The 25,734-nt window shown below is 41.0% G+C and overlaps 1 protein-coding gene across 1 annotated transcript; it reads left to right on the forward strand.

Annotated features, from left to right (window-relative positions):
- The first annotated feature begins 9,832 nt into the window (after positions 1-9,832).
- On the forward strand, positions 9,833-11,263 carry LOC142483491 (uncharacterized). The gene is made up of 2 exons (XM_075583772.1): positions 9,833-9,902; positions 10,266-11,263. Exons 1-2 carry the CDS (start codon positions 9,854-9,856, stop codon positions 11,261-11,263), a joined length of 1,047 nt encoding a protein of 348 aa, XP_075439887.1. The 5' UTR covers positions 9,833-9,853.
- The last annotated feature ends 14,471 nt before the right edge of the window (positions 11,264-25,734 follow it).

The raw sequence follows: 25,734 nt of genomic DNA on the forward strand, positions 1-25,734 counted from the left end.
TAATTATATTATATATAGAAAAAAAACATACATTAGTTAATGAATACCAATGCGCCTTCATGATTACAATGATTTATATGCCGTTGTAATCCGCATTGATGCTTTCCATGCTCCTCCTCTATAGCTTATTCTTGTTGCAGGCACCTTGACACTGACATCCCACTCCCTCCGCCTCCCGTGCCGTTTTGGGACTGGCCCTGCCCTCCTCCCTGGTGCTTCTTGAATCCAGGGAGCATAGCAAGCACCTGGCAGAGGTCCATCAGGGTGACCACGTGGAGGAGGAGGTGGAGGAAGCCCCGTTGCAGCCCTCTACCTCGGATACACCGTAGGCTGGTAGCTCAGCTTTAGTTTCCCTTTGCTATGCTCCAGTCTAGGTTTAGTCAGCCGTGATCCAATCGGATAGAACGGGTTTATTAACCTCTTCGCTCCTGGAGGTAAGTGCAATGCACCGTATTAACTACTTGCCACCCGGGAGCGAACTGGAGGGTAATCTCTTGGCGGCAGTAAAGGTATAACTATTTCCCATAGCAATGGTTTCATGATTATCATTCTCACATTTAACAGCATATAGGTTAAATTGTGTCCCCCCCCCCCCCCCCCCCCCGCCACATCCCACTTTCTTTTTGCAGGCAATGATGTAACAAGTTGGATAGTGTATGTCAGCAGCCACCTTGCTAATGTGATCTACCAATTTGATAGACAATAGGTTAAAAAATACTGTACCCTATTGTCTTTTTTTTATTTTATTTTTTTAGAAAAGGGGCTGAAATAATCATTGTGTTTATCTCATGTTCCCACAGGGTGGTTGAGTTTCCCTTCTACATGGTCGGGATGATCACCGCATTCACACCTCAGGAAGGAATTCCCTCCTCCTCAGCCTCTGAGTATTGTTCACGCTCCAGCTCTCATTGACCTCTTTATGTATGCAACGTGGTTTCATACAGTACAGGCAGTCCTCGGTTATCAGACACAATGCGTTACTCAAAATGGCGTTGTAAAGCGAAACGTTGTAAAGCGAAACACGTTTTCCCATAGGAACACTGTTTAAATGAAAGGTTTCGTTCCTGAAGGCATTTGTAACACTAAAATACACAATATATTTTACGCAGACAATAAGATATGCAGCATACACATAAATTATATAGTGTATATACTGTATTATATATATAATATAACATAATATATAATATAAAAATATAATATATTATATAGTATAATATAGTATAATATATATATTATATACACATAAACAACTTTGCAAAGCGTCGTAAGAGCGTTGGATAAGCCATTTTGGCGTTGTAAAAATGAACATAGGTATGCATTGCATAGCGTTGGATAAGCCATTCGTTGTAAAGCGAAGCGTTGTAAAATGAGGACTGCCTGTATAAGGCTCAGGTGGAATGAGAAAACTATATCCAGGCATTCCAAAAAATAGTTTTGAAACAACGACTCGCTGTTTACTTGGTTACATCGGTGCATGAGTCCAACCAACGCCAGGGTCCAGGATATATGTATTGTGCCTGTACGCTGATTAGAACAGATGGCTGCATGTTGGTCCGGAAGCACCAAGTAACCTCACTACTAAATATCATTGAAAACATGGAGTGCAGCACCTACAGTACCACTTATCTCGGCTTATATGAGTTAGCTACTTCCAGACTCAGCCTCCTGCAGCCTATGCTTTAGCTTTCCAACAGTGCTATCATTCTGGCTCTGCTGTAATATACTAAGGAATCTCACTTGTGATTTAACTTTATTCCTCTTACAGTACATAGTGGATATAGTTAATCAAGTATTTGTATTTTGAAAAGCATGTTTACACTCATCAAGAAACCTCCATTTCTTTCTACTGTGAAATGTATCTACTGTTATGCCTCCAATGCAAAGCAGAAGCAAAACTGTAATCATGGTCTACAATATGTATGATAATGTATAAAGATACAGTCTTGCACACCATAAATGCTATAATAAAGCAATAATAAAGCAAGATACTTGCGTTTTTGGTACCGGTGCACCTTGGTTCAGGGGAAAACCTGTCTGGAGAATTCCTAAGTGTAAGCAAAGGATGGAAGATCCAGGGCACTTCAGATTTGAAAAATGAAAATTTAATCTGTCAAAGGAACGACGTTTTGAACTACGCAGAATTCTTTATCAAGTGACTGGCCAGGCACTTTATAAAGAACTCTGCGTAGTTCGAAACGTTGTGCCTTTGATAGATTACATTTTCCTTTTTCAAATCCGAAGTGCCCTGGATCTTTCTTGCTTTGCCTACATTATGTATGTCCATGTATGTAGTGGCCAAAGTGTGACTGTATGGTGAATTGGTTCACATTACCATTCCTTTTTTTAAATATATCAAAATAAAAATTGATTTGATTTAGGAACCATCTCTTTTTGCTTTGTAAGCATAAATACTGTATACATATTTAAAAATATGGTTCAACTAACTTTTTTAAACTGTTTAATAATTATAGAATGTAGGCCACTTCGACTACTGCATATACAGTGTGTCCCTATCATTTAACAACAGTCTGTTCTGCTCTACTTCATTGCCTCAAGTCGCAGATTAAATAAAATATTTCCCATTAAAAGGAGCTATCCTAATTGGAAACAAGATTTGCAATACACTAACTGCTAACACTTCTTTAATAATTTAAACATTTGTTTTATAATTCAGTGCATGTGTTCACATCTGGGATCAAGAGTTTAGCTACATACAGTAACAGCAATTACCATCAAATATACTGATTGTTAGAGAGTAATTACTATGATATTTTAACAGGCACACACAAGAATGATGCATAGATTCCAATACTGGAGGGATCCTGAGTGAGTTCTTAAGCAGTTTTCAGAAAATTCACAAAGATAACCATTTTTAATTTCTACCAAATTTTATGGTCCGTGGTTCACAGCAACTTCAGCAGCCAACGCATGGATGTCTAAAAAAACTTTATTGATCGCTAGCAGCAAACATCAGGCAACCACTCTAACATGTTTCGTCCAGGCTATGGACTTTTTCAAAGAGTGCTGATAGTGTATGGCAGCCAAATAGATATAGGGAGTGGTGAGTGTATGCCACCAATAGAAGCGTTGCGTTGGCTGCTGAAGTTGCTGTGAACCACGGACCATCCTACCCCCTTCTTCCTGTGTCATCATTTCCGGAGGAGCACGCTGACGCCAGCTACACTAGAGGAGGAAGCCGCTGCAGAATTCCCTGCACCAACAGGGACGGCTTTTTCGTGAGTACTCCTAACCTCCACGCGGTATTTCAGGGAGATTATTGAGGTGGTTAGTGCCGGGCTGTGATTTACTTGGGGGCACCCCCTAGGGAGGTGTCCCCCTGTACCTCTATCCGGCTTACTATTACCCAACTCCCTGTTCTCAATACCGGAGGCTTATTGTTTCATTAATCATTGCTGGGTCTCTCTTCAATCAAGTTGCCAAAAAGTGTGTGCACTACCTGTTAGCAGCCTCGGTATACTGGGTAATTCCAAATTCTCTACCAAATTTTATGCACCATCCAGACTCTTGTGTTCTTCTCAAGGATGTCTTCTTTCTACCCCCTTTGTATCTAAAGCCCTCTCCTGCCTTAAACCTTTTTCACTGACTGCCCCACACCTCTGGAATGCCCTTCCCCTCAGTACCCGACTAGCACCCTCTCTATCCACCTTTAAGACCCAACTTAAGACACACTTGCTTAAAGAAGCATATGAATAGCACTGTGGATATTCTGAACACATGATACATAAAGCTTGGCCCTCTGCAGACGCACTTACCAGAACTCCCTCCTACTATCTCTGTATGTTCTCCCTACCTACCAATTAGACTGTAAGCTCCTCGGGGCAGGGACTCCTCTTCCTTAATGTTACTTTTATGTCTAAAGCACTTATTCCCATGATCTGTTATTTATATTATCTGTTATTTATTTGATTATCACGTGTATTACTACTGTGAAGCGCTATGTACATTAATGGCGCTATATAAATAAAGACATACAATACAATACCAAATGTAAAAGCTAGTGTAACTTTTAAAATGTCAAAAATGTTTTGATCAAGTTAGTGGATTTTCTTCCTTAAAGCTAATACTTACTGCTCACAACTTTTTAAGTTTTGAAAACTGAGTGACTGTGCGTGACATTGAAAAAAAAAAATCTCAAATAACTTGTCATTTTTCTACAAGGCATGTTTCTTTACCAAAGTGATATAATTAGGGTTTAGACCAGTGATGTACAACTCCATGCTCCACAAACCACAGTCATATCATGGTTACTTTTTTTTTTGTTTCAATCTTTTTTTATTGCGTTTACAAGGATGTACACATTTTTACATTTCATTCTCACCGGCGGTTTGAGACAAATTACCGTTAGTAGTGTTCACATCACAAACTGATAATCAACCTTTTTCTTCTCTGTGTTTAGATTCTAAGTACATTGAGTGGTTTGAAATTCTGTACTGTATATGTTTATTTTTCACCTGAACCCTCGGTTTCATATGCCTTGTACCAATTTTTGGTTCCTTGTTCAAAGCTTAGAGCAGACAGAAAAGGATAGGAAAAAGAGAAGAGAAAGGAGGGTATGGGAGGGGGAGAAGGGAAGAGAAGAGGAGGGAGGGGGAAGGGAAGAGGAGGGAGGGCAGGGGGGAGAGGATAATCCATTCAAGAAAGTCACAAGTACGATAAGTAAATCCATCCCCCTTCCCCGCCCAGCCCTACCGCCCGCTCGATTTTAGCTCGTACTCCAAGGCCAATTGTCTTGATTATTGGGATGGGATTTTTACTTTACTTAGTTTTTAAAGATTTTTCTAGGTTTGGAGCCATGGTTCCCAAGTTTTATAAAATTGTTCTGTGTTTTGTTTCAGTTGGTCTGTTAGCTTTTCCATAGTATAACCTAATTTATTCTCATGGTTACTTTTAACTTTTTATTTAGGCCATTTTTTTTACAAAATGTACATAGGTTCTATGCAGTGTATATATATATATATATATACAGAATATATATATATATATATTACAGAATAAATGAGTTCTTCAGTATTAGGTAATACCTTTTTTATTGGACTAACAATTTATGTCATAAGACAAGCTTTCGAGCGTTCTCCTCTCTTCCTCAGGTCAGCAATACAGTATTTCTGACCCGAGGAAGCGAGGAGAACTTTCGAAAGCATTGTCCTATGACATAAATTGTTAGTCCAATAAAAAAGGTATCACCTAATACTGAAGAACTCATTTATTCTGCACTATTGCAACTGGACTAACACGGCTATTTTCTGCTATATATATATATATATATATATATATATATATATATATATATATATATATATATATATACATATACATATATATATATATATCTATATACATACAGCAGGGCCCCGCTTCACGGCGCTCCGCTTTTCGGCAATCCGCTGATACGGCGGCACCGAGAAGGGGGCCACCATGTTGAATCCGAAGTCGCGCATGCGCAGAATGGGCGGGTGCGCCCGGTGCGCATGCGCAGACCGCAGTTTGCGCATGCATACCGCAGTTTGCGCATACAGAGCATAGGTCGCACATGCGCAGAACTGCGAAAATGCCGGTTTGCGAATGCGCAGAACTGAAAATCGCCGGATCCGCTTTCCGCCGATTTTCACTATACGGTGGGCCTCTGGAACGGAACCTGCTGTATACCCGGGGCTCTCCTGTATATATACTGTATAAAAACATAAATGGATACAGAAATTAGGATTTAGGGATGTTAACATAATAATAACATGAGAAGTGGGAATGTGCAAAGAGCTTGTCTCCCCAAAGCATCATGGCCATTACTAAGGTGACGTCCATGGTGTGGGAGACCGCGCAGAGTCATCCGCGCAGAGCCCAATCAGATTGCCTTAAGGCATTGATCGCGCCCATAGAACGCATGCGCACATTGGCGGAGGCAGGAGGGGGCACGCATTCCACAAGAAATCAGCCATTACTAAGTAAAATAAAGATTATTCTATCAAACTTCATTACAGTGATGTTTGACAATTTTTTTCTACATAAAACATTTCTGGCAATTTAGCTTGACCCTAAAAGTTTACATTTCTAAGGGAACCAACCCACATTTATGCTGTGTCTTCCAGTATGCAGCATACTGATAATGTTCTCTTTGGGTCCCAAAACAGTATGTACAGTATGTACTGTATGTCAGCTAATCTCATTTAGTCTTTAGGTGGACTATCATACGGTTTGTTCAGAAATGCTAACCAAGAATCTTCAGGAATGGAAAATCCCAAAACCTTCACAGTAGCATCAAGTTTTGGGGATAACCAACCAACTTGCATTATGAGATCTTCAGTGCAGTTATTCTCTTGTCTTTATGCATTCCTGTGTGATACTGCTACCTTGGGTATTATTTAAAAGCTTTAGCATGGTTGGGGATCCTTGAGAATGTGGTAGATATTCACTGATATAGCTGATGACTTGACATTGATTAACATTGATTTTCCTATTTTGAGTGCTATATAGCTTTGGTCAAGCAATGACCCCATATGCTTATTAACTTCTTGCTGCTCCAGGGACTTTTACATTATTGTCTGTCATTAATCCCCTTTTGCTGCCAAAATCAAGAGGCAAAGCATTTAGCCAGTAGAGTACAGATATAGGGCCTCATGCAGTAAGCGACGATTATGTGAAATCGGCAAGCTTATCGATTAGTCATGTTATTGGCGTTTTTCCCTCTCCGTATGCAGTAAGTGCCGAATACATTCAAAATCAACCAGAAAACAAATCCGCCCACTCTCACGATGATGAGCCGATCACACACAGGTGTATCGGCGTGCGTGGCGGGGTGCTGTTAGGTTGCACAATCACAAATCTTGCTGAATCAGGCGAAACAAGCATGTTTTTGATTGCGCGCCATATTTAAAGGCAACGTGTACTGCTAATCATTCTCTGTGTTGTTGGGAGTGAGAGAGAGAGAGAGACGCACAGAGCTGGACGATTGAAGATTTGCATATTGACTGAGAGACTTGTTGTGTATTGGGTGAGCTTTGTCCTTTGTTGTTTTGTTTACATCTTTGTCTTGTTTTATATGTGGAAGTGTTTCGTGTGATTGCCTGTACATTTCTTGTCTGTTTTTTGTGAGTGCTGGAAGTATGCCCGCAAAGCGTGGGAAGAGTGATGCCGGTGGGAGTGGGAGTGCTACTCGTGGGAGTACGCGTCGGAGTGAACGTTCTGTTCAGGGGAGTGATGTTGCTGGTGCACCGAGTGGTGTTGCTGGGAGTGGGAGTGCTGTTGTTGGGAGTGGGAGTGCTGGTGCTGCGAGTGGTGTTGCTGGGAGTGGGAGTGCTGTTGTTGGGAGTGGGAGTGCTGTTGTTGGGAGTGGGAGTGCTGTTGCTGTGAGTGGGAGTGCTGGTGCTGGGAGTGGGAGTGCTGTTGCTGTGAGTGGGAGTGCTGGTGCTGGGAGTGCTGGTGCTAGGAGTGTGAGTGCTGGTGCTAGGAGTGTGAGTGCTGGTGCTAGGAGTGTGAGTGCTGGTGCTAGGAGTGGGAGTGCTGGTGCTGGGAGTGCTGCTGGTGGCGCAGTTGCTGATGGGGTGTCTGGTGGTGGCATGCTTGCTGGTGGCCAGCTTTTGGAGGCTCTTCCATTGGAAGAAGGAGAGTCCAGTCAGCACCAGCCAAGCTCTGACCCTAAACCTGCTCGGAAAAAACGTGTGGAGAAGCCACGTAATCCTCGCTTCAATGACCAGGAAAATAGGGCTCTTGTCACTGGCATTCTGGAGCACTATGACAGTCTCTATGGACATTTAGTAGGTAAGTGTAACTTTACATTTATTATTCAAATACATGTGATCCTAGGTCATCTGAGTTTTGTTCATATGCAAATATGGGTACACAATATCTTTCTATGTTCATTAGTGTGGAAACACAGCTTTTTATCATGCCTTACAAGGACAAATAAACACAGGCGGTCAATTTGCCAGAACTGCATACAATATGAATGCAACCTTGCTTACATGTATAGGTTTAGTAGTGAATGCTCATGTGCTGCACATATTACACATAAAACAGCATGTTTGCTATCTCTTGGAACAGCTAGCAGTGTAGGAAACTGGTGCTTATATTATTATTAATTTACCTCATATCTTTTATATGTTTTTCAAGGGCGGACAAGTGCAGCAAGCAAAAAAGAAATGTGGGACACAATAGTCATTGGTGTCAATGCCTGTGGGAATAGTGTCAGGGACAAGTATCATTGTCGGAAAAGATTTGATGATATTAGGTCCAAATTGAAAAAGAAAATACAAGACCAACGCGTGCATGCTACTGGCACTGGAGGTGGTCCCACACCACAACGTCTCATATTGACTCCATTGGAGGAGCTGCTTCGGCCAAAATTACTTACCGTCGTCGTGGAAGGCTTGGCTGGTGACCGTGACATTGGAATTTATCCGTCACAATTTCCAGCAGGTGATAAATATTACTGTACTAGGCGTGTCGTTGCTTACACTTATTTTGCATATTTACACTGCTTTTTATACTGTCTTCACAATATAAGCATACCTGCATCTATATATGTATATGTCTGATTCTGTATATATATATCTCAAAATAGACATATATGTAGTAGTCCTACTAAAAGCAGTAACTAATATAGCACGTGCCATTGCGTGCTCATTTACATGTGAATTCCCAAAATGCATAGCTGCAGTGGAAGCAATTGATGGTGGGCGAAGATGGGGAACAACAGGGTAGTACACATGTGTAACACATGTTCATGAGAAATTATTAGTAGCTACAGGTACAGAACAGAAATATGTATCATATTATTGTGTATTTTATTGATTTTACTCCGACAAACATGACATTACTGCCTATTTTAAGCATGCATCAAAGAAATTGCATGTAACGGCCTACAAACATCACTGGCACTAACACATCTATAGTTGCTTATGAAAAGGTCCATTTTTGCTTTATGTCATATACAGACAGCATAATGAGGCACACGTATCATATGTTATGTCATTGTTTTCATAACTTAAACACTGCAGATGACTACTTAGCTCATCTACCATTGTGTTAAAGCAGCTGCAATTAATATCTCATCACAGCATACACTTCAACAGAGGGGGTGGGGTTCAGCACACACACTAATTACAGCCTCATTTCACGGTCAACTTAGTTCACACCATTTGCACCTGTTTCAAGTCATTGAAAGGTGTGGCTGATTAGGCTTTTTGGGGAAGGGAATACCTTTCTTACAACCTGAATAGCACAACTGAAGTTAATCACACTCATTTGAAAGCTTAACTCTAGCTACTAAATGCCCCAACAACTCATTACTTATCAAAGCGTACGTCACACATTAGTTCACTCATATCTATAGTTGAACTACTATGAAAGACACATTATCACACACTGCATGTGTTGTCTTGTTGAGTCACAGCCACATTCAGGTGTGCCACATCTTCGATTAATGTACCACACATATCCTCTACCAAAAACAACACTTTTTGCAATATGACCACCTTCATGATAACCATTGTGAATGGTCATCTCATGATAGTTATGTACATTATGATACTGATATCACTACACAACATATGATTTTTATGTACTCATTTAATCTATTTATCCTCACGCATTACTGCAGAAACATAGTATGTTGTATGTTAGGGAACTCAAAAATTCTAAGTACACAGGCATGTACAGTGTTATTACAACTATTTATGTTCACTTTCACACACATTTTCGGTTAAGGAACTGATGTTGTTAGTTAATCATAAATACAGAACATACAATAAGTGTTTGTTCAATATTTACACATGTAAATGTAAAACTTATGTTATTGTTATATATAGTTGCCCCTGGAGGACATGTGTCACCTGAGATGGAACAAGTGTCTTCACCTGGGTCAGCCAGCTCAACACTACTAGAAGGTGAGTGTATCATTTGCTGGCCATATAATATGTGCTCTTCTATATGTTATGTTGTCATGTGCATTATTTGTTTTGCACATCTTCTTTAAATAGGATTACTTAGTGTCAGTGAAAATTAAGTGTAAGGCAACATGTATTGTGTTAGTGATGTTAATTATCATGTAGGACTTCTGAGTTTAGAGCAACTTTTCATTCATTCATATTTCATACTGAGTCCAAACATTATTCGTAAGTCAAGGTAGTTTTTAATGAGGTTATAAAACGTATGCTAACATGTTAGGTGTTACTTAGGACACAGTACAATTACATAGTAACACAGCATACATTAACATGCCATTTAATAATGTGTACATTTCTTTTTAGAACATCATGGTGATGAGGATGATGAGTATGATGAGGATGACGCCACAGAAGAGACTGAAATACAATCATGTGACCATGAAGAGGTGCCAATAGAAACTGTTGTACCGCCAAATCGTCCATCAACTTCCACATACGATGCAATTGTAGCTTCAGAGGGAAAAATAGTGGACGCAGAAAATCGTCGCCATTCAGACATGATGACAGTGCTGGAAAGGATGATTGGACTGCAGGAAGAAACAGTATCACAATTGGCACATCTCCACAGAGTCTTCATTGAAGTGCCTAAACAGTTGCAAAAAATCAACACCTCATTCGAAGCATTAGTTGTTCAGCAAACACAAGCTAATTACTGGAGAATGACTAATGTACCACAATTCAACACCTCCCAGCCAGGATCTGTTCATGCAGGTCAGTTTTCACCACATTCATCTGATATTCATTCACCAGGCCCAAATGTTACCGGTCAAGTAGCAGACATTGCTGTGCAGGTTCCTGATGACATCCTACCGCTGCCATCTGTACAAATTCAGCAGCAGACACCTACAAAGGAGGCGACAAAAACAAAACAAGACACACATGAAACAGACCAACCATCACTTGTGCAGTGTCTACCAACTTGCTCACATGTGTCACTGGGCACAAGCCCTGTCCGTGAACAGTCACTACCCAAAAGCCCTGTAGGTGAATCGCTGCCCAAAAGCCCTGTAGGTGAATCGCTGCCCAAAAGCCCTGTAGGTGAATCACTGCCCAAAAGCCCTGTAGGTGAGTCACTGGCCACAAGCCCTGTAGGTGAGTCACTGGCCACAAGCCCTGTAGGTGAGTCACTGGCCACAAGCCCCGTAGGTGAACAGTCACTGGCCACAAGCCCTGCCCGTGAAGTGCCAGAGGCCACTCAAAGTGGCTCTGTTGTGCCTAAAGTTGGTGGCAAAAGAAAAAGGAAAATTCAAGAGACAACAAGCAGGCCTGTTACTCGCTCGCAAAAGGAACAAAAAAAATAAATGTTATAATTCAGAAAATATGTCTTTGGCCTTGTTTTGTTGACTTCAGATTATCTAATTACTATTGTATGTATGCTGAAGACTGTGTTGTTTCCAAACTTTCAACTATGTTCTTGTACACGTGAAGTTTTGGAAATGTTAACACTCATAATTAATTGTGTTATAAATATTTATGTTGTAATCGTCTGTTCAGTAATGGTCCACCAGGAGCCAGTTGCTAAGTTTAGAGAAGCTGCCATTGACTTTGCAGCAAAACATTGCATTTGGGTGTGTTAATTGATGTAAGAATTGCATATGCATATTAGTCACATGCAATTATTAAAACACCTAAGTAAGTGCAAACATCTTTCTTGTACGTGTACAGCAGGATTATGTGTAAATTATTACTTACCTTTGCCTTGCTTGGCCATTGTAATTTTGTCCTTTAATCAGTTGTGTGTTCGTTTCTATAACATCTCAGAATGTATAATAATATATATACACACACACACACACACACACACACACACACACACACTGAGTGAGTGTGAGTGTGAGTGTTTGAGTGTGTATATATATATATGTATATATGTGTATATATATATATGTATATATGTGTATATATATATGTATATATGTGTATATATATATGTATATATGTCTATATGTATATATGTGTATATGTGTATATATATATGTATATATGTGTATATATATATGTATATATGTCTATATGTATATGTATATATGTGTATATGTGTATATATATATGTATATATGTGTATATATATATGTATATATGTGTATATATATATGTATATATGTGTATATATATATATGTATATATGTGTGTATATATATATATATATATATATATATATATATATATATATATATATATATATATAGTACTATATAAACTGGTATACACAAACTAATACACTTCATGCTTCCTTGTGAAAGCACACTATTTTAATAATACAGGCCTAATGTTTGAGAAATATCCTAAGTATGAGACTCTAACAGTATTGTGCTTAAACAAATGTTTATTACTTAATTCAATCATGTTTCTCACCATTTAAATAGGTTTCATACAAGGTATACTTAATGCCATCAATGTTGTGTGTACTCCTGCAATATAAAAAAAAATAAAATATTATATATAAATATATATATATTTTTATAAGAGATATATTTATATATATATATATATATATATATATATATATATATATATATATATATATATATACACACGTATTTAAACTCATGCAGACAGGGAGTTAACCAGACTTTCACATACACACAGAAATGTAAGCGGGGAAAAAACATTTCTTTTTGCAGGTGTGTTTTTACTGATATGCCTGGCTAAGAAATATTTTCACACACTGGTCTTTGTTAGTTTTCAAAAAAACACTATGTGAACGCATTCACAGTCTAGGGATGTTTTTCACAAACGAGATAAAAGAAGGAGAAATGTTTCTCCCACAGTCCCATATCACGAACCACAACTGTTAACCCAATTAGACAAACAAATCCAATTGGCGTTTGAAATAAGGAGTCAAAGTAGTTAGTTTTGTTGACCTTGACAAGGAAAAACAGGAGTTTGTTAGCCATTCAGCACATTCATTTTGATGAGCAAATAACACAGACCTGCACACAGCTTTTGTGCTACTCAGACATGGCTGATGAATTCGTTAACAATATTAATCCCCTTTTAGGGTATAAGTACATGATCTGTGAAGCCATCTTGAACAGTCGCGGACAGAAAGCAAGCACACGCCAAATCGATGATTTCATTCGAGCAAAATATCCTTATTACCAAGACCGTAAGCATGCACGGAATTTTAATTCCTCAATAAGATTCACTTTATCAAGTAATGACTTTTTTGAACGTGACCAGGATAAGCTACAACACACCTATGGTTTCTGGAAGATTGCCCCGGAAAAACAATTTCTCCTGAAAGACGGCACTTATATTGTCGTGAAAGGCATATTTATTCCTAATGGCAATAGCAATGTATCCGCTACTACTGATCCGTTTGAATCGATACGTGCTGCAATATCTGCAGCCTCCATTCCTGAAACCCACATTGTACAAGAACAAAAGTACTATGATTATGTACCAAGCCTTTCAGCTGAAATTGCATTGGAATGGGAACCGGAAGAAATGAACCTACCTCCCGACCAATTATTTGAAGAAAGCAGTGGCGATTCCTATGAGCGCATCCTGGAGGAGATATGTGCCATACTGGATTCAGCGGTTGGGTTAAGCGTGGATGAAAATGGCTTGCATTTCTGGAGCGACCAGTTGCAGCCAGGCGAAGAGTTAATTCTAGAAGAATGGTAAATATAACAATCGTTATGCGTTGACTCTGCGTTTAAATTTTTTTTTTTTTTGTAACCACCATTTTCACTTTCAATGCGTGGATACAGCGTAACATTGCAGACTGCATAACATGTAGCGATCACAAACAAATTGTTTCCTAATACAATATAGTAGGACCTGAAAGAGTAGTACACATTGCTGACGGAATAAATATACGTACTTTCCTATCCCTTTAAACATATTAGCAACATTTTACCATTACTCTAACACATACCTGTTTTGTTATCATGCAACATCTACAACATTGAAAACCGGGTCCACCACGTATGACGTGGGACCCTTGTCATGGGCCAAGGCGTCCTTAAAAAGGATTAGTGATGTAAGTCCCGCCCCCAAGCGACGTGCGCGCCTCAAAGCCTATTGGCTGTCATGTTTTGTTATAGTAACGGTAACTGCAGTGTGTGATGCGTGCGGCTCAGTGTTTGTAGGCGTACCCTGGGCGTTAGCCGAATGTTAATTGAGTGGGAGGAGTGTTAGCGTGCGTTTCACGCTGGCTTAACATGACGTCACACGTATTGCATTTGCGCATTGTGTTATCGGCCGTGCTTTCTGTTCAAACACGTCTGTTTAAAAAGAATACAGATGTACTCGTTTAGAACGAATGTAGTTTCGTCTTCATTGTATTTGAAATAAAGATGTTATGTTTACTGGTATTTTCAACATGTATTGAACGCACAACGTACGCTTTGTTTTGCGCATGCGCTAACAGTTAGTGGAGCCAAGCGTGAAGTGCGTGCGCACACAAAGATGTGCGCGCACATCTTTCAGTATACAGGCAACGTTCACTTCTTATACATAGTTATGCCTGCTACAAATTTAAAGAAACATTACATACTGATGAACAGTTTTACTTCTAACATATAAGTGACTGACGTGTGTATCTACACAATCATATAGAGCTGCGTAACGCGTTGTCACGGATGCATATCTAGTAAGGTGCCATCTTTGACCATCATGTGTTTGCTGTATTTCAGAGATGTCGGGGAAGATACAATCGGATCAATGTATGATTTCAGAAGAGTCTACCTTTATATGAGATGATTGTGAGGAGGAGCCACCGACTACTATACTACATATGGAACTAATTTTATATTGCTTGCAGCGCTTATTAACAAACAATTAAAAATGTGATACCCTTATGCCTATATTGCATAAGCACTTAATTAACATAATGATGTTGCAAAAGAGTGCCTCATGAATTTTTATTGAGTGTTCTTTAATGACTACTAACATTTTATGACATGGTGTGTTTTATATATAACAACCATTCCCACTCTGCTAACACATTTGTGTATTCTAATATGTAATGGAACGTATGACTGTCGAAACTATGTAACAATAATAATAATAATATGAGCATGTTCATGTATAGGGCTGCTAGTTGTACGCAGCGATTTACAGACACATGTTTCAGCCTGAGGTCCCTGGCCCGTGGAACGTACAAATGTTTTTTTGCCGCATGAGGCACAGGGAGATAAAGTGACTTGGCCAAGGTCACAAGGAGCCCACACCGGGAATTGAACCAGACTCCCCTGCTTCAAACTATCAGTGCCAGTGTGTGTCTTTACTCAGTGAGCCACTCCTTCTCCCAATGTAAAGGACACTTACAACCAAGTAGCCATTTATTTTTAAAATCTCTTGTTACATGGGTATGTAGATAAAATGGTTTGGGACTGTAGCAAATAATGTTACTGGCCAGATGTTATGGTCCCCTCCAATGCATGATGTTCTGAATATGACATCACCATCATGTTATGAAGTACGTTTCTGTGTATATTTCATTAACCTAACTAACTATAGTTTACTGTGTTTATTAATCGTTTAGAAATACATAGTATAGTCAATATGATGATATAAGCTACCATAATAAAGCTGGTGTTATCATTTGTCGGTGTTATACATGGATCCTACACCAATTGATAGAGACACAAACAGTTGTCTTAAAAAGTGTGTCTATGCTAGTGATGAATGTGCTCCCGTAAGTAAACAAATAAGTACAGTTATCCCCTTTTCTCCAACCACCTCTATATTACATTAATGGAAATTATAAGGAAACATACATAAAATGTGATGAAATGTGAGTAATCATTTTGTAATACAATGCACATGAAAGCTCAAGAGTAGCTAAATGCATATACATGATACAGAAAGTACATATATGTAACATTTGTGTTTAAACCAATATGTTGGGTTTTTAGTTCCAATAATTATAGGAAGATTGAGGTAGCCACATCTTATGAGAGATGTCAGCAAATATACATACCATGATCAGTCATACTGGAGATATACCTATAATGCAAAGGAACAATATATAAATTGCAAACATTGACATGCCATCTTCAGTACCGTAAACAACACAGCAAAGTGTGTATTTGGTGTTAAATGTACAACACCATGTATATTTCATGACATTCAAAATGTAAATCAGCCTGGTGTACACATCATATGGATGTACATGTTACACTGCACCAATAACATTGTATGTAAGCATACTAGAAGCATGAATGATTATGGGCATAATATGTGTTTTGTCTTAGCATAAGGAATAACACAATGCTAAAATATTATTGCTTTGTTACCCAAGTTGTATTCACATACACACAACTAAAGTACAATTGAAGAGGGATTATATAACCTGTGCAACAATAACATACCGGTGCCACATCCCTTTGTGCACACAGCAGAGAAAAGAAAGGTGTGCAACCCATATTCATCTGTGTCCTAACAGAAGGTTATATAAAGAAACATTATTGTTAATATAACATAATTAAACTATAAAAGTAGTACTAGGAACATATGAGTTTGTACTTACAAGAAAAAAATGAATTGATGAGATTCTGTCGTGTCTGGCCACCACTGGCTGTTTGTTCATTTTCAGCAGCTACATGGGTGGGATGCTCGTCTACCAAAGCCTCAGCTAGGTCTGACTGTACATTGTGCCTGAGTGCAACATTGTGCAAAATGCAACAGGCAAGGATAATATCAGACACTTTTTGAGGCTTGTATAGAAGAGCCCCACCAGTTCTGTCCAGACACCTAAACCTGGTCTTGAGTAGGCCAAATGTCCTCTCTATAACAGATCTTGTAGATATATGGGCTGCATTGTACCTGTCCTCTGCTTCAGTTTGAGGGTTTAGCACCGGAGTCAAGAGCCACGGCCTAATTCCGTATCCTGAGTCACCTATAATGAATGGAGCACACATAAGCTGACATTAGTGATCAAATTGTACAATGCCAACATTCCTAAATCAACATGTGTTTTGTGTTAGAACATGTAAATATGTACTCACCCAGCAGCCAACCAGGTTCAAAATGTCCCTCTTCGAACGCATGGAAGACTGAAGAGTTCCTCAGGATAGAGGAATCGTGACTGGAACCAGGGAACTTGGGTACCACATGCATTATCCTCATCGTGGCATCACATACCACCTGTACATTGAGTGAATGGTAGTGCTTCCGATTGCGGTACACATGCTCACTCTGACTAGGTGCAATCAAAGCAACATGTGTGCAATCGATTGCACCCAGCACACATGGTATCCCTGCTATATTATAAAAGCCAGTCCTGACTTCCAGCCACTCTGTCGCCTCTGTAGGAAAATGAATATAATTCCTAGCGCGTCTATTGAGTGCATAGAGAAACTGGGTCAAGGCCCGCGAGAATGTAGATTGCGAGACCCCGCCCACTATGCCCACAGTTGTCTGGTATGACGCGGAAGCAAGATAATGTAATGAGCACAGCATTTTAACAAGCCCAGGGACTGCACGACCTCTGGCTGTGAAAAAATCTAAATCCCCCCTTATCTCCTCATAAAGAGCTAAGATTGCTGCTGAACTCAAACGATAGCGACTTACAATCTCCTCCTCACTCATCCCATCTAACAGGGTTCTCTCCCTGTACAGACGCGGACGAGGCACAAGTTGTCTCCTCTGTCTTCTCCTCTGATCTCCTGTCCCTCTACCTGTCCCTCGGCCTGTCCCTCTCCCTGTCCCTGTCGTATCCGCGTCACTGTCACTGTCCCTCGGTGTGTCCCTCCCTTGCCCTATATGATTGTCTTCATCATCAAGCATGTCATAGAAAAGAATGTTCCTCCGTCTCCTAAACATTCGCAACATTTTGAAATGAGTAGCTGTGAATGAGCAGGTAATGTGCGTCCTTTAAATAGGTATGTGATGATGTCAGGTGACATAGTAAAATGCAAGGTGTTACATTAACATAATAAAGTACTTCTGTGGCAAGCTGTGTGCACTTGTTGTTCTAAGTATTTGTTGTGTGTATTCTGCAGGGAATGATGATATTTGGCAATGATGTGACGTGAAGCTTTGTACAAAGATTGCTTGCAAATAAATAGTTGCATGTGCAATGCATGTAACACTTGTGAACGCAAGAGTCAGTCATGTAATGAGACAAAAAGGCTGAGATTGACGTGGGAAAAGTTTTGTGTAACATGTGTAATTATCCATGTTATTGTGACATGTTGGCAACAATGAATAGTCGTGTGCATATGCATGCATTTGTGTAAGGAGGATAGTTGGTATAGAATGAGTTTACAAGGTGTCCCAATGATGAATTACTGTACATGTGTGTATAAGTTAGGTTGAAGTGCTTGTAATGCAACGGTTACAATGTAAACATGCAATGTGATTGAGCGTCCAATAAGTGACGTCATGAAAATAGGGAGGACCCAAAAGTATATGTAAACATGAGAAGACAGATGTACATGAACGTTTAAAGATGCGTGTCACATTACAAGCATTGTGTAATGTAAAGGAAGATGAATATACTGTGTATGAGTGACATGTGTGACATGTGTGACATCATGTAAATAATTGTCGCTGAGTTGAGTAAAATGTGTGATATGATGTGAGGTTCTCCTTTAAGAGTGTAGTATAGTATTTTCCCTTGCCACATCATCACATGATGAGTAATGTGACCCGCAAATGCTGAAAACATGTAAAAGTCGAATGTTATGCAAATAAGACACATCAGCTGTGACACAATGCAGGGAATGCCCCCACACTGTAATGCAAATCCCCCTTGTATTGTGAGCAATGAAACGTAAACAGTACTATACTGTTATACGTCCCCGCTCCATTGACTTCCATTGATGTACAGAAGATGTTTTTTTTCTAAGTGCCGTTCCGGCAGCCTTAGCGATCGTTCTCCCGTCCAAACTGCCAACTTTAGTTGGCGGGAGAAATCGGCCATAACATCTCAATTTCGTAGTGCCGATCAGCCCCGATAAGCTGTTTTTTTTTGTTGAATCCAGCCGATTTAAAAAAGTGGCGATCAGTGTCGAAAACAGGCTTATCGGCAGGCGACTGGCCATAACCAAATTATCGGCTCCGAAACCTGGCGATATGAAGCACTTATCGGCGCTTACTGAATCTCAAACCCAATTTTGGCTATAACATGGCCATATTTCCCTTATCAACGCTTACTGCATGAGGCCCATAGTCTGTTTGTATTCTAAAATGTCCTGACCCGAGCCTATCCCTTATGTGAGATTTCCCAAGAAATTTGCGGTAGGTATCCACGATTTAACATGGGTGAAGTGAGACCTGAAGGTGGGCAGAAATTAAAATGTGACATCATATGCAATACCAGCCAGAAACTCAAGTTGGCGATTGTGAGTTATTGTGTCCCCTCCTGTCTAGCTGTAAGCAAACTGTAGTGCATGATACATGATGACAAGGGCTAGGCTGTGTGACACTCACTGTACTGCATGATACATGATGACAAGGGCTAGGCTGTGTAACACTCACTGTACTGCATGATAGTTGATGACAAGGGCTAGGCTGTATGTGTACTGCATGTTACTTGACCAGGGCTAGGCTGAGTGACACTCACTGTACTTATGTGTACTGTATGTTACATGATGACACGGCTAGGCTGAGTGACCTTAGTACTTTATGTACAGTATGACTGTAAGTGTACTTAATTTACTGTTAAAGAGTAAAAAAAAAGTCTTAAAACAATGAAACAGTGACCACTTTATATAACAAAACTTATTTTTTATTATATGTAAAACATTCCCCGTGCATTTTTAGTTTATTATTGTGAAATTAATTAAACACGTGTTCGTCCCCATAGCCGTGGGTGTTCCAGGGAAGACGCCTTAAAAAGGCATTTATGTTGTTTTTCACGGCTCGGAAAAGAACCGTGGTCATAATGAAATGACATTTGATTTCGTCCATAATATTTCTGCGCAAATTCAAAGGCAGCGCTTTCTTGCCACTATTGCCACCATAATTAAGCAACTGTTTCATAATGAGAAGGGCTAGTATGGTCACTTTACCACCGCTTCTGGATAAGTATTTCTGCCGTATGCTCTGCGGGAGGTCAGTTAGCGTATGTCTGGGATCGTGCATGGATCGATTTGCATTTGAAGCTGTACTCTCCTGGGTGCTGCGGGATGTGCAGCAGGTGTGCTTAATTCACTGGGCGATGGTAGGTGGTCTGGGGGGCTTCACATTTGCACCTGCACATCTCTGGGTGCAGCAGGTGTTGGTGGAAGAGGTGTGCTTCTGTCAGTGGGTGAGGGTAGTGTCTGGTAGGATGCTTTCCTCTGGTGGTGCGCATTGTCTTGGCGGCATGCAGGCCATTTCTGGATAATGTTCCTCCAGGTCACCCTCCTGCTCCTGCGTTGGACATACAGGAGGAGGGGCAGTAACCAAATAATAGAGCCCAGCAATGTCATTGTCAATGTTATCCATGCCCCTCTCCAACCCCTCCATTCTCTCCAAAAGTTGATCCAACCTGGCCTCCATTCTTTTTTTTGTATTGCTGTGCTGTGTTGCAAACTCTTTCGTAGCCACTTAAAGATTCCAGTATGCGAGATACAGACCTCAGGCTGACAAAAGGTGTCAGGGTGGAATCTGGTTCTCTCTCTAAGAGGCTGGGTGATTGGAGGGGGACATATGGTTGTGCATCGGTGGGACAGTGGAAGTCTTTGGCTTCTGTTGTCAGGGGGACATGTGGTTGTGCATCAGTGCAGCAGGAGATGTCTTGTTCAGCTTCTGTTGTCAGAGGGACGTCTGGTTGTGCATCAGTGCGGCAGGGGACGTCTTGTTCAGCTTCTGTTGTCAGAGGGCCGTCTGGTTGTGCATCAGTGCGGCAGGGGACGTCTTGTTCAGCTTCTGTTGTCAGAGGGACGTCTGGTTGTGCGTCAGTACAGCAGGGGACGCGTGGTTTGGCTTCTGTTGTCAGTGGGACGTCTGGTTGTGCATAAGTGGGGCTGGGGACTTCTTGTTCATCTTCAGCTTGGGTAGACTGAGGGTCGTCTGGTTGGGCAACGTTGCCTGGAACCGCATCAATGTCCTTATTTATGACGGTTCTAATTTTCTTCTTGCAATAGCCCGATCCAGGATGTTTTGCCTTGCGAAGTTTTGGTGCCTTTTCTTTAGGCACCATAGGCTTTCTGGCCATCTTTTCCTTTGGCACGCAGACAGCTGCTGTATTTCTCTTTCTCTTCTCCGGGACAGCAGCATTAAGCCGCTTGTTGAGTCCGTAGAATCCAGCCTGATCCATGGCTGAAGATTAAGCACAAAACAGTATCTGGACAGAAAGCAGTTTTTTTCAGATACCGATCAGCCATTGTGGTCACCTTTTATGCACTGTATCCCCGATTCGATGGTACAGGTGTTAAAAGATGGTGTAAACATTAACGGTACAGTACATGATAAATACTGTGCATACATTAACTGTGCTTGGTTTAATTTCTTTTCAAAAGCAGCAATGCCCAGAACAGTTATTTCAAAGGAGATGAGCATGAGAATACAGCAGATGTACATGAAAGGACAACAAATAAGCAATAGCCAAGCCTGGTTAAATAGCTCGGGCCTTGACGTCACTCATCGCTGTGACTGCAATCATGCCCATGGAAAGACTAAAGTTATAAAGAGGATTCGCACAGGCAGAACAGCGTAAATGCTGAACTGTAAACACAGTATAACTATATTATTGAATGTGAATATTATTGGTTCTGTTTCCTCCTTTCTCCCTTATCCCCACCCCCTCCTTTCTCCCTCATCACCTATACCTCACCCCCCTCCCTCTGACCCTTTTCCCTCCTTTCTTGTACTAATCGTTCACATTTTGGTACGATTGTAGGTAGGCTGTTATGCCGGTGCTGTCCGCAGAGCAGACCCGTCCCCTGAGCTGAAGGGGGAAGTGGTAATACACGCACCCGCAGGAAAGGGAGCATGTCCGGAGTGTGGTATTAAGTGTTGCCAGGCTAGATGTAGTAAGGTAGACAATACTTGCTGGTACCAGGTGTAGAAGTAGAATTGTGATTGTCACGCCAAGGTCAGGGAGTGGAGAGTGGAGGAAGGTCGACGTCCAAGCCGTGTTCGAGGGGAGCCAGAGAGTGCGTAATCTGAGGAGTGCAGAGTTCGGGAGCCAAAGGGGGTAGTCGTACGAGCCGTGTCAGAACCTGTGAAATCACCAAGAGTAGACAGAGTATCATCCATGCAGAGACTATGTCGAGCGAGGACTGAGAGAACAGAGAAGCTAGATAAAGCAGGGAGGTCCAATCAGGAACGGGGGCGGGTCAGGAGGAACTGCAGGGAGACTCTCCTGATTGGTGCAGCCATTACAAGCCAGGTGAATCCTAGTATTGCAGTGAGTACGGCCGTGCAGCATGCGTGGCCAGAGCCTGAGGTTGGGGGTCCGGAAGAAGAGTGTGCACTGTGCGCGCGCTCCGTAAGGCGTGTGTGCGCACGACCCACGCCGGAGGAAAATGCAAGCGTGCGTGGAGAAGGGAAAGCGCCCGGCACCGAGGAGGGGGAATGGCAGCGGAATTGCCGAGGGAGGTGATCCCGCGAGGACAGCAGGGACGAGGAGCCACGGAGGCCGGTAAGGCAGGGTTGCGCCGTGCGTCCAGGGTCTCCCTGAAGGTAGAGGATGTTCTGTATGGGGGACGCAGGGGACGCTGAATCCTAAAGGCAAAGCGGCTTGTGGATGAGATCAGCCATGCAAATGATGAACGTTGTGCTGCCGCAGTTGAAGTTCTGCAGCAGTATCATAACCTGACAATGTCTGACACCAGCATCAGGAGAATGAGACGTGAATTGGGCTGGAAGTACAGACATGTCAAGTAAAGTGTTTTTCTGCAATATTGTATAATGCAAGTGTTGTTGTTCAGTATGCACATGTGCGATTTTACAGTACCTGTACAATTCTATCTTGTCATTACAGAGTGTATCCAATGATAAGGGAACCCAACAAGATTATGAGAGTACAGCAAGCGCAAGCTTGGATTGATAGTCGGGAAACTTTTCACAATGTAATATTTTCCGATGTCAATTGCCCTAGAAAGATTTGACACTTTTGCCTTTTAAAAAAAAGTCTAACCCTGAAGCGTCGTCCCAAGCACCCACTCAAGGTCCATGTGTGGGGTGCTATCTCTAGACTTGGACCAGGGTCCATAATAATATTTGATGGTAATTCTCAGTTTATCTTTTTGGTAAGGTAATTTAATGTACCGTAAGAATGTACTGTATGACATTATGGGCCTTATTCAGAAAGCCTCGATAATGCCCTTATCGAGCACTTATCGACCAAAATGGCTACTGGTATTCAGATAGCCTTGATAAGTGCTCAATAACGGCCTGTATCGACGCAAAATTTTATCTCCGTCCGAAATTCGCTGACTGAGCAGCGATCAGGCCCTTATCGACCATTTTCGGGTGGTTGATAAACTCCCGCTATTCAGAGACCCGCGAGTCGGGTGTCGCGGCCCATCGCAGCCCATCGCAGGCCTAAAAAACGATGTTCTCCCCAAATCCAATTCCCCACAAAAATTTTGAACAATTGGTGGGGAAATGCCTCGATGAGCTGCGATGGGTCGGGATTTAGAAGAAATCAGGCCCCTTTCCTGCCTCGGATTGATGCCGGGGGTCTCCGGAGCTGATAGCCATTAATAGCAGCTCCGGACCCCCACGGCATGCATCCGAGGCAGGAAACATGAATGTACAGCAACTGCATTACCTTAGCGGCTAACCGCTAAGGCAATGAAGGGGTTAAACACCCGTGCCAGGCTTACTGTAAAAAACATACAGTACAATGCAATACTGTGGCTATCGGGGGTGGGTGAAGGGGGAATTTGGCCCTTAGTGGCTGTTTAGGCATTGCGGGGGGGTTGCGGGGGGAGTTAACCCCTTCATTACCTTAGCGGTTAATACCGCTAAGGTAATAAAGGGGTTAACCCAACCGCTACCCCCCCGCAAGGTCTAAACACCCATCCTTAGGGCTAATACCCCCTTCACTCACCCGTGAGGCCTAAGCACCCACCCCAGACTGACTATACCCACCCTATACCCATTGAGTAGTATAGTGGTACATCATACCCATATAATAATAATATGGGCATGATAAGCCTCTATAGCACTCAATGAGCACCCTAATAAAAATACAGTAATACACAAGACACACAGTAATAAAACCTAACTATACTCCCAAAAAACACACTTCACTAAATAAAATCAGTAGCCAGCTAATCCAATCAATAGAAGCAATTACAACATCAACAATGAATTAATTAAACCATTACCCAATCAAACCAATTAATCCCTAAAGCAACTCAAAATGAATAGTAACACTAACCAATGTAAACAATGAATTAATCCTACATTAATTAATGTAACCATTAAAAGACAAATAAATACATTAAAACGATCTCTGAAGTATCCATAAAACACATTAGCTAACATAATATACCTTTAAGTACAAGCGAACACCAATCGCAAACCTTTTAATACATTAACCATAAACAAACAATCACTTCCACATCATTAAATGCAATAACAAGCGAGAAATGCCCCCCAAATATTGGCATAATAATGTATTAATCTGTACCCGAAAGAGGTACAGATTAATATATTATCAGTCAATGTGCCTCCCCCAAAAAATCAAAAAACACACCCAAAAAATAGACCTGTAAAAAGAGTCATTTACAAACATAGAATATCTTACTTACCATTAGAAGCGGTGGCCCTCCGACTCCCGGGGTAACAGGAAGCTCACGTACCTTGAAGGCCTCCAACAGCATCCGATGCCATCATCCATCAAATGAGGCGTCACGGCCTTAAATATGGCTTGTGACGTCACATTTACCCTCACAATGGTCGTGGGAACCAATTCCACACGCTGATTGGCTGAAATACCTTGTGACACAGTGGCCATCTTGGATTTACTGACGTCATGCTAAAGGTAAATGAAGCTCAGCCATTCTGATTGGCTGGCATCATTCCCTTTAAGTGACATCACAGCAAAAAAAAAATTTTTAAGTCTGCACATGGTTTTAACAGCCAATCAGGTGGCTGTTAACCATTGTGAGGGTAAATGTGACGTCTTTCGGGTACAGATTAATACATTATTATGCCAATATTTGGGGGGCATTTCTCGCTTGTTATTGCATTTAATGATGTGGAAGTGATTGTTTGTTTATGGTTAATGTATTAAAAGGTTTGCGATTGGTGTTCGCTTGTACTTAAAGGTATATTATGTTAGCTAATGTGTTTTATGGATACTTCAGAGATAGTTTTAATGTATTTATTTGTCTTTTAATGGTTACATTAATTAATGTAGGATTAATTCATTGTTTACATTGGTTAGTGTTACTATTCATTTTGAGTTGCTTTAGGGATTAATTGGTTTGATTGGGTAATGGTTTAATTAATTCATTGTTGATGTTGTAATTGCTTCTATTGATTGGATTAGCTGGCTACTGATTTTATTTAGTGAAGTGTGTTTTTTGGGAGTATAGTTAGGTTTTATTACTGTGTGTCTTGTGTATTACTGTATTTTTATTAGGGTGCTCATTGAGTGCTATAGAGGCTTATCATGCCCATATTATTATTATATGGGTATGATGTACCACTATACTACTCAATGGGTATAGGGTGGGTATAGTCAGTCTGGGGTGGGTGCTTAGGCCTCACGGGTCAGGGTGGGTTAACCCTTTAATAACTATAGCGGTAACCGCTAAGGTGATTAAGGGGTGAGGGACCATTAGAATGTATTTTTTTTCAATATATGCTTTCTGGCAACGAAGGACAGAGGGACCTGCTGTTGTGGTAAGTATAACTGTATTTATTTATT

Source organism: Ascaphus truei, chromosome 1 (assembly GCF_040206685.1).
Source record: "Ascaphus truei isolate aAscTru1 chromosome 1, aAscTru1.hap1, whole genome shotgun sequence".
Lineage (NCBI taxonomy): Eukaryota > Metazoa > Chordata > Amphibia > Anura > Ascaphidae > Ascaphus > Ascaphus truei.